Source organism: Heloderma suspectum, chromosome 4, assembly GCF_057233095.1.
Source record: "Heloderma suspectum isolate Gila_16-S chromosome 4, 16-S_ref, whole genome shotgun sequence".
Classification (NCBI taxonomy): domain Eukaryota; kingdom Metazoa; phylum Chordata; class Lepidosauria; order Squamata; family Helodermatidae; genus Heloderma; species Heloderma suspectum.
In genome coordinates, this window is record NC_139461.1 from 81,882,010 (window position 1) to 81,898,258 (window position 16,249).

At 45.0% G+C, this 16,249-nt stretch overlaps 1 protein-coding gene across 2 annotated transcripts in view; it reads right to left on the reverse strand.

Moving 5' to 3' along the window:
• The window catches only part of MYOM1 (myomesin 1), a 127,430-nt gene that overhangs the window by 92,396 nt on the left and 18,785 nt on the right, over positions 1 to 16,249 (reverse strand). For both annotated transcript variants that reach the window (XM_084849795.1, XM_084849796.1), the window contains exons 4-5: positions 9,193 to 9,406; positions 7,335 to 7,492 (exon numbers count right to left, since the gene is read on the reverse strand). In XM_084849795.1, coding sequence (XP_084705921.1) covers positions 7,335 to 7,492; positions 9,193 to 9,406 — 372 coding nt within the window. The remainder of the gene's footprint in view (positions 1 to 7,334; positions 7,493 to 9,192; positions 9,407 to 16,249) is intronic.

The window sequence follows — 16,249 nt, forward strand, 5'->3', positions numbered from 1 at the left end:
AGGATGGAAGATACGGCTCCCTAAACAGCAGAGTAGTAACTACCAAATGGCCCTTTTGAAGGTTGCAGAAGAATCCACCCCAGAGGCCACCGAGGACTGGAGCCTAATAGAAAACAGAGTCAACCCTCTAGCTTGGGCCGGGAGTGGAGGGGCCTCTCGTGCCAAGTTGGCAGCACCATACAAAATTCCCCTCAAGGAGGGAGCAAGGCCTGTTCATGTGAAACAGTATCCCCTTTCCCGCCAAGGAAAGGAGGGCCTACAACCAGTAATAACAAAGCTCCGAGAAGAAGGCCGGCTCATTGAGATAATGTCCCCCTATAACACGCCCATCATCGCTGTGCCAAAAAGGGGAGGGGGGGGCAAGGGCTACCGCTTAGTGCAAGACCTCCGGCTCATTAATCAGCAGATCGAGGCCCCCCATCCTGTGGTCCCCAACCCACACACCCTCCTTGTAGGAATTCCGGAAGAGCACGCCTGGTTCACTGTCATAGACCTAAAAGACGCCTTTTTCAGCATCCCCCTCCACCCTGATTCAAGGCCTTTGTTCGCCTTTGAATGGGAAAGCCCAGAGGGGGGGTCAAAAGTTCAATTAGCATGGACAGTCATCCCTCAGGGGCTCAATCTCTCACCGGTCGTCTTTGGCCAGCAGCTCCAAAAGGATCTCGAACCCTGGGTCCAGCAGCACTCAGAGGTGCATCTCCTCCAGTACTGTGACGACCTCCAGATTTCAGCCAAGGCCAAGAATGCGTGCCTGAGTGGGACGGTTTCCCTCCTCAACCATCTAGCGGGGGGGGGGGGTATAAAGTGTCAAAAGAAAAAGTACAGTTGGCCCAACCAACTGTAAAATTCCTAGGCTACCACTTAACTAAAGGGACTCGGAGCCTAGGGCAAGAAAGAGTCGAAGTCATCCGTGACACTCCTGTCCCTAAGTCCCCCCGCAAATTGAGGGCCTACCTGGGGTTGACCGGATTCTGCCGACTATGGATAGCAAACTATGGGGAGACAGCGCGGCCGCTGTATGAGGCGCTGCAGAAAGATAGACTGGATAAATGGAAATGGACTAAGGAAATGAATAAGTCTTTTCTCAGTCTTAAAGCTGCTCTTGTGTCACCACCTGCTCTAGCCATACCAAATCCCAGCTGGCCATTTAGACTTTATGTGCATGAAAATAAGGGCATAGCTTTGGGAGTGCTTTGCCAGCGAAAAGGGCCCTCTTGGAGACCAGTGGGATATTATTCCAAGGTTCTAGATGTCGTAGCACGAGGATGGCCAAGTTGCCTGAGGGCAGTGGCGGCAACAGCTCTGATCTGTACCGAGGCCGAGAAAATGACGATGGGAGGACCCATTGAAGTTTGGGTGCCGCATGGGGTGCCACAAATTTTGGGATCAGGAGGAGGAAGCAAATTTCTCAACCCAGCCTGGCATTCCCGTTATGAAATAGGTTTACTAACAAACGAAAACCTCACTTTTAAGGCTTGCTCTAGCTTTAATATCGCCACACTACTGCCAACATTACTGGGCACAAACGGATCGGGACTCCCAGATCATGACTGCCTTGAAGTATTAGACCTAGACACCAAAGGCCGACCGGACCTTGAGGATGAACCAATAGAGGGAGCCAGAGACCTGTTTGTAGATGGGTCTAGCTATATGCTGGATGGAAGGCGCTACACAGGAGCGGCCGTCGTTACTCTAGACGAGAGTGTGCGCGAGGAAAGGCTGCCTCATTTCTCCGCCCAATCCGCTGAACTGGTAGCCCTGACAAGAGCCCTGCAAGCCAGCAAGGGAAAGCGAGTAAATATTTATACCGATAGCAAAAATGCCTTCGCCGTTGTGCATGCATATGGGCAACTGTGGAAAGAGAGGGGATTCCTTACAGTAAACGGATCTCCAGTGGCTAATGGCGGCCTAATAGTGGATCTTCTGGATGCCCTCCAGCTACCCTCACAAGTAGGTGTTGTCCACGTCCGAGCCCATGGGAAAGAAAAAGAGGAAAAATGGAGACAGGGAAACCAGAAGGCAGATGAGGCCGCAAAAAGAGCAGCCAGAGAGGGAATCCAAGGAACATTCCTCATTCTACCCAAAAGAAAAGAGCGCCCCACATACTCCCCTGCTGAGTTACAGATGGCACAAGAACACGGAATAAGTCCCTGCGACGACGGATGGATCCAGATGACAGATGGAAGACTGCTTCTTCCACAGACCCTGCAGAAGGTTGTTCTAGAGCAAGTTCACCATTCTCTTGGACACCCTGGAGCATCAGCCATGATCGACTATTGCAAGAGGCTGTTTGTCTCCCCTGGCTTAACTGTATGCGCCCACCGACTAGCCGCAACCTGTGAAGTCTGCCAGAAAACCAACCCTCCCAGGGCACCCCCTCCTCCAAAAGGAGGGCGACCATGGGCCTACTATCCTTTCCAGAGGGTGCAGATTGATTTTGCTGAGATGCCACCATGTAGGGGTTACAGGTATTTGCTTGTAATAGTATGTCAAATGACGGGGTGGGTAGAGGCGTTTCCATGTAGGAACTGCCAAGCTAAAACTGTTGTTGCTAAATTGTTACAGGAGGTGGTGGCCCGGTTCTCCCTGCCCCAAGTTATAGAGTCCGATCAGGGCTCACACTTCACCTCAGTTATTACACGGGGGCTGGCACAAGCTCTGGGAGTAGAGTGGCATTTACATTGCCCCTGGAGGCCTGAGGCAAGTGGACAAGTTGAAAGAATCAATCGGAGCCTCAAGGAGACTTTAACCAAACTCCAACGAGGGGTGAAGCTCACTTGGGTTGAGGCTCTGCCAATAGCTTTAACGAAGCTTCGAAGGATGCCAAGAAAGGACATAAAATTGTCCCCCTTCGAACTGATGTTTGGGTTCCCGCCTCGGGTACACTGCGGAAGGAGGGAGGAAGTCAAGTGGGAGGTGGGTGATCAGATGCTAAGGGATCAGTTGACTTCTCTACAGTCTGTTCTTTCACAGCTACGAGCTTATTCCATTCCGTTTCAGAGACTGCCGTTAGATGCACCTATCCATCTCTTCCAGACGGGAGACGAGGTGTTGCTGAAAAAGTGGAATAAAGAAGCTTTAAAGGAAGGGTGGGAGGGGCCTTATTTGGTGGGACCAACCAGCCACTCGTGTGTAAAGCTTGTGGGTTCTAGTAAATGGACACATTGCAGCCGGATAAAGCCATTTAAGCGACCCTTGCTTCCTTCTGTCACCTGGAAAGAACAGGAGGACATGGGCAACGGTCCTTTGCTCCCTGGCACCCCTCCGGAAGCTGCCAGGGACACAGGCGAAGAAGCCATCCAGGAGCCACAATCGCCTGTAATATACAAGTCACAACATCTGGGAAAAGCTCGGGTTCGAATTACAAAAAACTTGTAATATGAAGCAAGTATTGTGGGTGGTGTTGGTAATGTTAGTTAAAGAAATATTAACGTGGATGGTGATACCTCAAGGACTTGGGCTCGACAGCTTTAAGATAAAACCCCGAAATGTCACACCAGCACCCCTCAAACCATTTCTGGTACAGATCCCCGAGAAAGAGAGGCATCCCTGGAGAACCAGGTTAGGAATCCCAATAACAGAGGAAACTGATAATGTGTGGTTAGAGTGGATAAAGTATACAGCCAAGTCTTTAAATAAGTCTGACTGTTTTGTTTGTGCCACAGGGAGATCAGTAGCAAAGGTGCTGCCCTTTCCACTGGGGTGGGACACTCCTTCCCTCCTCACCTGCGTGATCCGTTTGTTCCAACACCCTGATGCGTGGGGAGAGGAGGAATGCCAAACCCTCAATAAATTATACCCCCCACTCAAATTAAAGGATTGCGTCAGACCTTCCACAGTCTTCCTGCAAAGAAGAAACCATACCGGATGCATACACCGAAACCTTGCAGACACAGAGGGGCGTATAGGGAACCTGATGAGTAAAGTAAGATGTGTTAATTCCACCCGCTTTAGGAATAATTCCCTTTCAATCCCACGAGCTGATCTCTGGTGGTATTGTGGTGGTCTAGAGTTGTATGAGGTATTGCCCTCCAATTGGTCCGGAGCTTGTGGGTTAGTTCAGTTGGCAGTCCCCTTTTCAATTGCATATCATCCAGCAGAGAAGACTGGCCAACCCCGGCAGAAACTATCAGTAACCCCTTTTGATGATCAAATATATATTGACTCCATAGGAGTACCAAGGGGAGTGCCAGACGAGTTCAAAGGAAGAAATCAAATTTCTGCAGGATTTGAATCTACCCTGTTTTGGTGGGTGACCATTAACAAAAATGTAGATTGGATCAATTACGTTTATTATAATCAACAGAGGTTTATAAACTATACTCGAGATGCTGTAAAAGGATTGGCTGAGCAGCTAGATGCCACCAGCCATATGGCTTGGGAAAATCGGCGTGTTCTTGATATGATGTTAGCAGAAAAAGGAGGGGTTTGTGTCATGCTAGGTGGACGGTGTTGCACCTTCATCCCTAACAACACTGCCCCAGATGGCACGGTAACAAGGGCTTTGCAGGGCCTCACCGCCTTGTCTGAAGAATTAGCCGAGAATTCAGGGATTAACAACCCCGTGACTGCCTGGTTAGAGAGATGGTTTGGGAAATGGAAACACCTAGCAGCCTCAATCCTTATTTCGCTTGTAGTGATGATAGGAGTTTTAGTGTTATTTGGTTGTTGCATTATCCCCTGCGCTAGAGGCTTATCCCAGCGGTTAATTGAAACCGCTCTGTCAAAACAGATGCTCTTGCTTTATTGTGCTGATAAAGAAACTCCGTTTTAAATGCTTTAAGACGTGAATAAAGACTTAAAGGAGGGAATTGTTAGAAAAAAAGAGACTCCATAACCGTTGGCGTCTCAAGTTACGTAAGAGCCCGAGTGGCGGGAAAATGTAGGCGGAGCAAAAAGGGAATCATACTGATGCGCTCATGACTAACAGCTTGGTAAGCTGATAGTGACTGTTTATTGGCTATTGACTTAGTGAGCCAATGTACTAACTGTTTCATTGGTTACTGGTAAGAACAATAGAAGCGATATGATATAAGGGGCTTTGCACACGTGTCTCGGGGTCCAGACTGCTCTGCACCCGTTTTGCAAAACGTTCAATAAAATAGTGTTGGATCCACTGCTGCCTGCCTGGCATCCTTTTCTTCTAAACCGAAAGCAAGGATTTTTTATCTAACACCTTCCCTCATTCTTTCCATTGGTACCTAAGCATACAGTGCAATCCTATGAATGTTTAGTCAAAAGTAACTTAGTTCTGCTACTTAGTTCTGTGGTGCTTACTCCCAAGTAAGTGTGCATAAGATTGTAGCCCTAGCACCCAATGGAATGCCAACGTTCCCTAAATTACTGTATCGAATTTGATACAAATATATTTATTTAGTGTTGATTTAATTTAGTGTAAGATCAATTTATGATCTTGGGTGCATGTGGAGAAGAACATGGGAGTGATGGATGATTTTTTAAAAATTCACTCTGAAAATATGCCCCATACAAGCACTGAGATCCAGAAAGTCAGAATAGTGGAACTGTTCTATTCACCCTAATCCGGTGATCCACATGCAGATGGATTTCTCATACATTTGGAAGGCCCCATGCATTTCAATGAGGATGCCAATCCGCTCACACAACAAGGGTGCCAATCTGCGCGCACACACACACACCACACACACACATTACCTTCCTCCACTGAGATGAGTGGGGAAGGCATTATTGAATGGCTGAATGAATGAATGCTGTATGCACAAGGAGATGGAAGATTACTTCATAGTAGCACTGGAGCTCCCGCTCTTGAAACAGATTGCTATGGTGAGACAATTGTCTTTTGCCCATGACGTCACAGACGGTTCATTCTGACTTTTTCAAATGTACTATTCTCAAGCACTTCGTAGGCTGCGCAGGAATCAGAACCAAGTGCAGATAAACCCTTGACTGGCGTCTGAGGGGGTGGGGAACCTCTCTCAGCCCAAGGGCTGAATTCAATTTTGGAGACTCTCTCGGGGGCCGCATTCCAGTGGGGGGTGGGGCTGAAGGCAAAGGGGGTGTGGCCACAGGTTAAAGGGGTGGGATGAAAAATACAAAAAATACCATTTTATTTATTTATTGGTATATGGTAACTTACAGCTCTTACTGCCACTAACGAAGCCTGAGGAGAGGCACTGCAACCTTTTAGAATGGGGGAAAACTGCACAAAGCAGGGAAACCACCAAACTATGCGTGGTTGGGGAAAGGGGAGCAAGAGAAAGAAGTGTGACACTCTGGGGAAGCCCAGAAGGAAGGACTGAAACCCCAGGAGGATCAGATTTGGTCCCCCAGTTGAGATTTCCCACCCCTGGCTTACGAGCTGAAATTGAAATTCAAAAATAAAATGCACACACTCACCAGTAGCCTATTCAGGCATTCTGTTTAAGTAATGTACAAGGAGGGGAGCTGGTTAGCACGCTTGGGGGCAAAAGTGCTCACATGGGAAAAACTGGGTGGGAGCAATAATTCCATGGGAGATTGCTGGAATGTGGCGAAATGGCGGGAGGGGTGCTCTCATAAGAAGCCTTCAGATGCTGCACTGGATAATCAGGGATTTTGGATTCTTCAGGGGAATCTGCACACATGGGGAAAAATTAGTTGCTCTTCATAATAGTAGCAGGGGAAAGCCTGGACGTGGGCCAGGAAACAAGCCTCTCTCACTGGGTGAGCAGCCCCTGCCAGTTTGATGACATTCAGTTCTACTCTCCTCACCCCACCCGGAAGTATGTTCTTTTCAAGCACTGCATGACCCCTGAAAATCAGGTTTTAACGGTACAGTATACTTGGCTTATCTTCCTTCATATGTCCCTGACGGACCAAAGCCGATTCCATGAAAGTCTGGGTAATACTCCAGTGCACTTCTCATTCCGTTGTTGTGAAGGTCCCCCCCACCACGTGCTTTGCTCTCCTGCCCCCATTGCTGTGTTCATCATCATCCACATGTAGAGAGCAACTTTCTCAAGGGGAGCGCCTCTTTTATCAATGGAGGCTCTCCCTCTGATTTGGATCCCTGCAACAGAAGAGACTCTCCCCAAATGAGTGAGGAGGGGATGGGGCTAGCACATCCATCCCTGCTCCCCCTCCTCAGGCATTTACTTTACCCACATTTAGAATGCCTGAATAGGGCCAGTGTGAATGGCTTTATATATGAGCAAAGCTGATTGTGTATTGCCCAAAGACACAGAAGAACCTTTCAAGCCAACCAATCAAGTATCTCTCTCAATGCATATGTACAAAAAGCTTCATCTTAATTTTACCAATTTTAAATGCACATATACAATCAACAATGTATAGTGTTGATAAAGAAGCCAGCCTACCATGTCACACGAGGTTCCGGCCAGCCGGTCACAGTGCAGTGCAATTTGACATTCTGTTTTTCCCAGATGGTGTGTGAACGAGGCTTGATAACGAATTCAGGAGCGTGTAACAGACTATCTTCATTCAACTTCCTACGGAAGTCCTCTGTCTCTCTTAACTGCAAGGCAAATATTCCATCTTAAAATTTATCATCTTGACACACTGTCGCTTCATAACAGAGAAAACATATGCTCTGTCTAGTGTAATATATAAAATATATTTTACACATTTCACATATTATTTTTCATAGATGAGTGATTAGTGTAATCTTCAACATGCCCTTTTAAATAACAAGGCTGGTTTTTTTTCCCTTGAAGAATACATGAATACTGTTCAATATTAAGTACGCACAGGAAGAAAATAAGGCATATTTGCTTGCTTTGGCTTTAGATTTCCCCTTCCCAGAGCAGAGGGACGGGCATGCTAGACTCATTTCTTCAGTGCAGATGTCTTATGGCTTCCTTTGCATGTATATATTTAAAGACTGGAAGAAATAAGACACAAAGCAGTGCTGCCCGTGTAAAAATAGGCAAGTGACTTTTCCCACAGGGGGAAAAATGATCTATTGCTCTTTTGCATAGCTTGATTCACTGAAATGCATGATAAGCGTTGAGGGTGAGTTAAAAACAAAAACAACATCAAACCAAGCAGCATTCTTACATACAAACAGTGTGGGCCCAGGCATCCATCACATGATTAGTTCCTACATCATCAACAGTGGTGATGAAGGTGAGGTGCTGGCATGGGAGGTAACCATGCAATCCAGGTGATCAGCATATTTGCCACTTGCATACATTACCACTGCAACATGGATACATGACTGCATGGACATAGGGGTTTGGGGAAGCGGTCACATCGCAATCAAGATAATTAATTTGGCCTTAGGCCAGAGATTCACCACAACCAATATAGTAATTCATATTGGTTCAATCCACTTTTTGTGATATTAAAAAGACAAGTGCTCAAAATGGGATGGGGTGGGATTCTAGCCATAAGTATGACAAAGCGTTCCAGAGGACTAGCCATGGGTTGTATCCATCTGTGGCACAGCACTAGAGCTAATGATGTTGCACTAGCGTAAACTACTGCTTGCACAATGTAACTAACAGTTGCTAGAACAAGAGGAAAAAGCTGTGATCTACCACCAAATTTGTGATCTGAAAAATTCAGCTGCAAATCGCTGCTTTTCCCATTGCCCTAGCAAGTGCTAGTTATGTCACACAAGTGCTGGTTTCTGCTAGCACAACATCTTTAGTGCTAATGCTGGGGCACAGTTGGATACCATCCCATGTGTCTGAAGAATTGTGCTCTAGGACACAAAACATATTACATCACAACAAATGTGTTAACCTTTGAACTGCCACAGGACTCTTGGCTGTTTTATGATAAAGAATATAGGCAATATTTACAAAATGGCAGGTGTATATAACAGCAAAGAGAAGAATTGTACTTATGGTAAATTTTAATAGAGGGGCTTGAATGATGAATATTAGAACCTTGGTCTCTTATGGTCCTTTAATTCTATTTATTTATTTTACCTGTCCAGCAAACAGGGAAATGCTCAGTGTTTCCTAGAGGTACTCTATATTTAGATATCTGAATTTTAAAAGTTATGGGCATAAGCTAGCCATTGTTAAGCATTCTTATGTCTTACTGATTTCAATATGCAAATTAAGAACATGTTTCATTTTTTGCCACTGAAATTAAAGGGACACACACAAAAGTGCTTAACTATGATTGTATCATGTCTTATATTTTGATTATTTTCTTTAATTTAACAAAGTGCATTATCACATGAATGAACTGGTGATTTAGTACCGTTTTCTTTAGTGCCATTCGTTCAGCTGTCTCTCGTATCGCTACTTTTCTTGATTTCTTCTCATGTCTTTCTTCTTCCATAGACGATGAAGTTTCCTTATGGGTTGCAGTAATTCCTTCCCCAGTTGCAAAAAGGTTCCTTCTGGCAATATATGCAGCACTTTCCTTAATTCTTTCTTGTTCTGTGTCTGTAATCCCACTAACATAAGTTTGCCTGCAATCATTAAATTAAAAAAAAAGTCTGTCACACGTTGGATAGAGCACAAAAGATTTTATGTTGATATTAATGTTAGTTTATCCTGCTCAGTTTCTAAAGGCAATGGACGTTCTACAAGATCTCCTTGAAGAATTTAAGTTATGATACCCCTTTAATATCACTTTAATTTGAAGTAAAGAAAGGCAAATATGAGAAGACAGCAGAGTGTATCAGACTTGTCAATGGGTTGGATCCAAACTTAAAGCCTCTTAAAATCAATGGAACTTAAGTTAGTCATGACTAATGTAAGCCCACATCATTATCATCATCATTATTTTATATAGCACCATCAATGCACATGGCACTGTAAAGAACTATTTCAATGGGTCTACCCTAAGTATGAGTAATTCTGGATCCAACCCAATAGTTTCATGACTTTCAGTGTCATACAGGGTTTTAAAAGAAGACTAAAAGCACCCGCTATATTTTCAGTTTGTTATGGGTCTGAAAATTTTTCATAGCAACACTGAGTTTGTTTTAATTACAGCATTTTCATTATAAAGCAGAACAAGCGATTGCTGCAACAATGTTAAAAACAACAACTCTACACTAATTTCTACTATAGTTTGTCTGTTATCAGTGCCATGCCATTCCTGAAAAAGTTAAATAACTGAATCATATTCATGAAGTCCACAAACCCATCTTGCATGACTGAGCCTTAGAACTCCTTAAATTTGAACCTGTGAAAAATCTAAATAAGAACCTGTGATGGAACACAGGTTGTTTTGGTTAAGGATTCTGGTACCTGTTGATAAAAAGTTAACTGAAGAACAAGACATAGAGTCTAATCAGAAGAATAGCCTTGTTTGACAGTATGGCAAACAGTTTGGCAGAATAAAAATGTCTCTCCTTGATGGTTCCATGAATGGTGCAGCCATGACAATTATATGGACATGATGCAAATGGCCTCTTGTCTTAACACCAATGATAAGATAGCACAGACAGTCATCAGTTCAAAGAAGATATACTGGGAAGGGATCTGCCAGCAGATAACATGGGTATATCAGAGGAGCTTCAACAGCTCTTGAAAGGGGTTGCGCAATGACAAGGATTAGAAGTTCCCAAAACAAACCATGAAAGTAAATGGGACAGGTGGAGAAAGTAAATGGGACAGGTGATTATGTAGTTGCGTCATGATGGCCCCACCTCTGATCAGAACAAAAGTATAAAAGTGCTGAGAGGCACTTCACTTCTTCTGCCTTTTTCTTACTGTAGAAAATCCATCAAGGAGAAAAACACAGAACAGCTATACAGTGACCCTGTTCATGCATACCAGCCAATTAACCCACTGTTTTATTTGTTTGTTTGTTTGTTTATTAAATTTCTTAATCGCCCATCTGGCTGGTCACCTGGCCACTCTGGGCGATGTACAACAGTACAATTTAAAACAGTAAAATTACACATTAAACATTATTTTAAAATACCCTAACCCACCCCAAATGCCTGCCTGAATAACCAAGATTTCACTGCATGGCGGAAGCTCATTAAAGAGGGCGCATGGCGGAGTTCCCTAGGAACGGAGTTCCACAGAGTGGGAGCCACCACAGAGAAGGCCCTCTCTCTCATCCTCACCAGCCTAGCTGTCCTGGCTGATCTTGTTGAGTGGCCTGTCTAGTGTTCCTGGAGGCGCTCCTTGAGATAGGCTGGGCCGGAACCATATAGGGTTTTAAAGGTCAAAACCAACACCTTGAATTTGGCCCGGAAAACAACTGGTAGCCAGTGCAACTCCTTCAGCATCAGAGTGATGTGATCACGCCGGCGGCTGCCTTTAATCAGGCGAGCCACCATGTTCTGCACCAGCTGCAGCTTCCGAACCGTCTTCAAGGGTAACCCCACGTAGAGCGCGTTACAGTAGTCTAGACGAGAGGAGACCAGGGCATGTCCTACTGATGGGAGCAGATGGTCGGGAAGGTAGGGGCGCAGCTGCCATATCAGATGGAGTTGATACAACACTGTCCGGCTCATGGCTGACACCGGAGCCTCCATGGACAGCTGGGAGTCTAAAATGACCCCCAGGCTGCGGACCTGGTCTTTCAAGGGTAGCCGTACCCCATTCAACACCAGGTCAACATCCCCTAGCCTCCTCTTGTCTCCCACCAAAAGTACCTCGGTCTTGTCAGGGTTCAGCTTCAGCTTATTCCTCCCCATCCAGCCACTCACCGTCTCCAGACATTTGGACAGGGATTCTACAGCCAACCCTGGTGAAGACTGTCATGCATGAGCGGGAGGGAGGGAGCGCACTGCCTCCAGGGCGCTCCTGCTTTTAATCAACAAAGGGGTTGATTCACCACTGGGGTGTTTAGCACCTAAACAACCCAGTGCTCTGGCTTCACACATTACGCTCAACAACCTATGACCCGGCTGATCATACGTCGTCGGTCAGAAGCGGATGTGGCTGACATGCTGCAGCTGTGCAGCCACTCTCTCCTGCCCACATTTTGCCATGATGTGTGAACCAGCCTTCTAATTGGTAGTGCTAGGAGCCTTCCATGTGAAAGCACCCTCTCTTGATTATTAGAAACGGTAACCAAGGCTATTTAATCTAAATACATTTAAGCAATCCCATCCTATTATTGGAAAAGAAACACTTTATTATCTTGTGTTAATAATTCCTTTAATAAACATCTTAATTTTGTTCATCTCATGAGCTTGTCTATAGTGGTTAGGGGTGTGCGAAATACTTACCCTGGTCCAGCTCACAGTCCGCGGTGCAGGGGGAGGTGATCCGTCCCTCCCCCTCGGAATCCTCCCTGGCCGGCTCCGCTCCGCGGCAAGGCCATGGAGCTGCTGGCCAGGGCCAGCTGCAGCCAGACTTCTGGCCACTGCCAGGCTGCAGCCGCCATTTGCGTCCCTGCCTAGCAATGATAGGCTACATAAGTATCTACGTAACCTATCACGGCAAAAGGCAGGGATGCAAATGGCGGCCGTGACGCAATTTGCGTCCCTGCCTTTTGCCGTGATAGGCTACATAGATACTTACATAGCCTATTATGGCAAAGAGCAGGGGCGCAAATGGCATAGCGGTCACCATTTGCACCCCTGCCATTTGCCGTGATAGGCTACGTAGATACTTACGTAGCCTATCACGGCTTGGCAGGGACACAAATGGCGTCCGGCGTAGCGGCCGCCATTTGCAGCCGCAGCCCAGCAGTGGCTGGAAGATGACCCGGAGCAGCTGCCACCGCTGCCAGGTAGGTCCATTCTGGGGGGGATTTCAGGGGGTGGCGGGGGGGTAGTCCATGGACTCTGGGGGGCCAGATTCTAAAGAATCCGGCCTTACTGGAGTCTGTGGCAGAATTCTCCCTAATAGTGGTGCGTATCAATCTGATGCTTACACCATAGAAACCAGGTTACTGGGTTTCTCAAACATACAAAGGGTGATAAAGGTTTTATAGTTGAGATAGCCTTGTGGCAGGGAGTTCCACAGATGCAAGTCTTGAAGTTTTAATAAGGGAAAACATCGATGAAAACACTATGTGGTTTTTCCACATTTGGTAACAGGGTAAGAAAACATATATGGTTCTTCTACATACTACAAAAAGTTCACATTAAGGATAGCAACATTATATTTTTTTAGGGAGCAATCCTATGGCCAGGTCAAGAACGCAACGTTTTTAAACAACAGTCAGGATGCAGAGCCTATCTGACTTGTGCCAAAATCACTTTTTTGTGAAATGGTGAAACATTTGTGAATTGCACTCAGAAATGATTGTGAATCACCAGCAGGGCCAGATTTAGGATTGGCAACTCAGCAATCACCTGAGGTGCCATATTAGGGTAGCATCCTATTGCGTCCCTGCCCTTGCGGGACCAACCACTCATACAACAGGGCTTTTGTGCTTCTAAAAAGAACCCGAAATGAGTGGAAATATTTGTTTCTGGAACAGGGCAGGAAAGTGGCGCTTGCAGAAAACGAGCATTTCTGGGGTCATTTTAGAAGTGCGAAAGCCCTGTTGGGCAAGCAGTGGCTCCCACAAACGGAACGGAACCGGCAGAGGAGGAACAGCCCCGTTGGATGCTGCCCCTGTTGTTTTATCGTGTTCTGTCGTTTTAACTTTTGTATGCTGCCTTGGGAAGGTTTTGCCCTAAAAGGTAGCTTATAAATATTTTAATTAAATTCATGCATACGTATCAACAGCTGACAGTTCATTTTCACTGGTAGACCTGGCAGCAGCGACCTGTGTGCCAGTGTTGTGTAAATGTCCTCTTCATTTTAATGTGAAGGGAGATTTGCAAATCAATACATGTTTGCAAATATGTAATACATGTTGTGCTTGTGTGTGACTGTGATCAGAACCACAAATGCAAATATATCAGCTTATATCACAGGGATAAATGTAGCGGTTATCGTGTTGGACTGGGAGCTGGGAGATCCGGGTTCTAGTCCCCACTCGGCCATGGAAGCTCACTGGGTGACTTTGGGCCAGTCACAGACTCTCAGCCCAACCCACCTCACAGGGTTGTTGTTGTGAGGATAAAATGAAGAGGAGGAGGATAATGTAAGCCGCCTTGGGTTCCTTGCAAGAGGAAAAAAGGCTGGATATAAATGCAATAATAAATAATTTAAAAATGTGTGAAATGGGCTACCAACATAATAAAAAATAAGCAATAAATAAAGTTGAACAATTGGAAGAGAGTGCTGAAGATGATCCTTGACTGGGTGTCATTTGGCCTAGGGCTGGCCCTGAGTGAAATCCTATGCATTTTACTCCAAAGTAAATCCTAAATAGTTGAATAGGACTTACTCTTTAGTCCCTGGATTTAGGATTGGAAATTTAAAAAGAGCCTGGCAGACAGATGACTGAATACCACCTGTGGTACTCTTACGTACTTAATAATATGTATACCTCCAATAATAAAACTGGAATAAAACTGGAATTAAAACCCATCAACTAACCAGTAAGAGCAGCACTGAAAAAACATCAAATCTTAATATTAAAAATAATGTAAACAATTTAGCTATAAGACTTTAAAACTCTAGCTTGGATTCAACTTTGCTCGAGTGGAAGTCTTTTCGCACAACAGGACTTCCCTGTACTCTCCTCTCCCGTGCAGCCACCCGGACACACCCCAAATGTGCTGAGGTGGGTGGATCCTCCAATCCTCTGGAGCAGATCTGGGAGCGCAGGAGGCAGGAGGGAAAGGGAAATTTGTTCCACCAGCAGTTTTCCTTTCTCTGTTGGAATGATACTATTGGATCCAACCCTCTGCTTTCAATGAGAGCTAAAATTAATGAAAGTTATAAGTGCTTATGTTTGGCTGAACCATGCCCATAATTATTTCTATAGCAATCCTTATCTCCTTAATACTTTGCTCATATTCTTTATTATTATTACTATTATTATTGCTGGTGCTGCTGGTGCTGCTGTGGAAAACCGCAATCCTATACATGTCCATTCAGAAGTAAGATGCATTGAGTTCAATGGGACTTACTCACTGGTAGCTGTGTATATGATAGTAGTCTAAAAGAGGGTGACTTGCCTTGCATTTAATCTCATTATTCATAAATTGGCTTTTGAGCCCACACCTGCAGATCCAAACCCAACTCTGTCTGCTGGCTTTCAACCTGAATGGTGAGCAGCAACTGTGTCAACTCTCTAAATAGCCTTCTGATATATTTATTCTTTAAAATATATGGCCTGTTCCTGGCAAATCATCTGCCAATGGAAAGATGCAAGCTGACCCTGTAAAATAATTTGGATATGATTTATAAATTGTACATGGCAAGTGAGTCTGGGCTAATGTCTTTCAGAGAATAAATAGTTGGCTGTGATGTGACATACCCATCCAAGTTTAGCACAAAATAATGGATTTTATGCCAGCACGCACAAACATATGACAATAGATCAGATGACCTTTTCAACACTTTAACAAATACTGACCGAGAACATTAATTAGAGTAGAGGGCTCACAAAAGGTGGTGGTGAAGGAGCTCTTACCCTTCACCCAACCCCCACATACTGGTGCCAATGATGCTTACAGGAGGACTAGTAGAGCCTAAAGACAACTGGCTACGTCATATTTGAATGTAAGTTTATGAATGCACCAGCTGTTTTCACAATATATTTGTCCTTGGAAAGCACCAAAGGGGCCCCAACATTTTTTGCAGCTTTCCTCACTGCAAGGAACACTGTCAACCCTAAATTTGGGGCACAATCCTATGCATGTTTAGACAGAGAAAAGGCCTACAACTCCCAGCATTCCCCAGACAGCTAGGCCTTTTCTCTGTCTAAACATGCATAGGGTTGCGCCCTTATGTGCTTATGGACTACCTAGGCAGCTGTTTAGAGTGGCAAATCTAGATGTAAGTATATTTGCTTTAGAATAAGATCCCCAGCCTGGTCAAAAATACTTATTAACAAACAAAGTAGTAATGGTGGGGTATAACAACAAATATACCTGCACCCAGATCAGTGTCAGTACAACTGTTGCAAGGGTACCATGTTGGCATTACATGGAGAACAAACTGGATGTTTTTAGGAACTGATTGTTAGTCCCATTACTTATATTTTAAAAGATCATATTCATTGGCCTTGTGGATCTTAAATATAAAGTAATAATCAGTCCCGTCCCGTCCCCCAGCCCTGGAACAGTGGGTGCTATTGCAATAATTTCTTATTCAAATATGCATGATAGAAAAGCAGGCCAAAGTAAGCAATAATATCGATTATGACCTTCTTGCACTATAGCAGAGATACTAACCTAACTTCATTCTGCATAGTATTAGGCTGCAGATATCTTTTTCTAGCTTAAATTAGAACTCTTGGCTATCTTCATCCATTTCAACAGGGATCTTTTTCC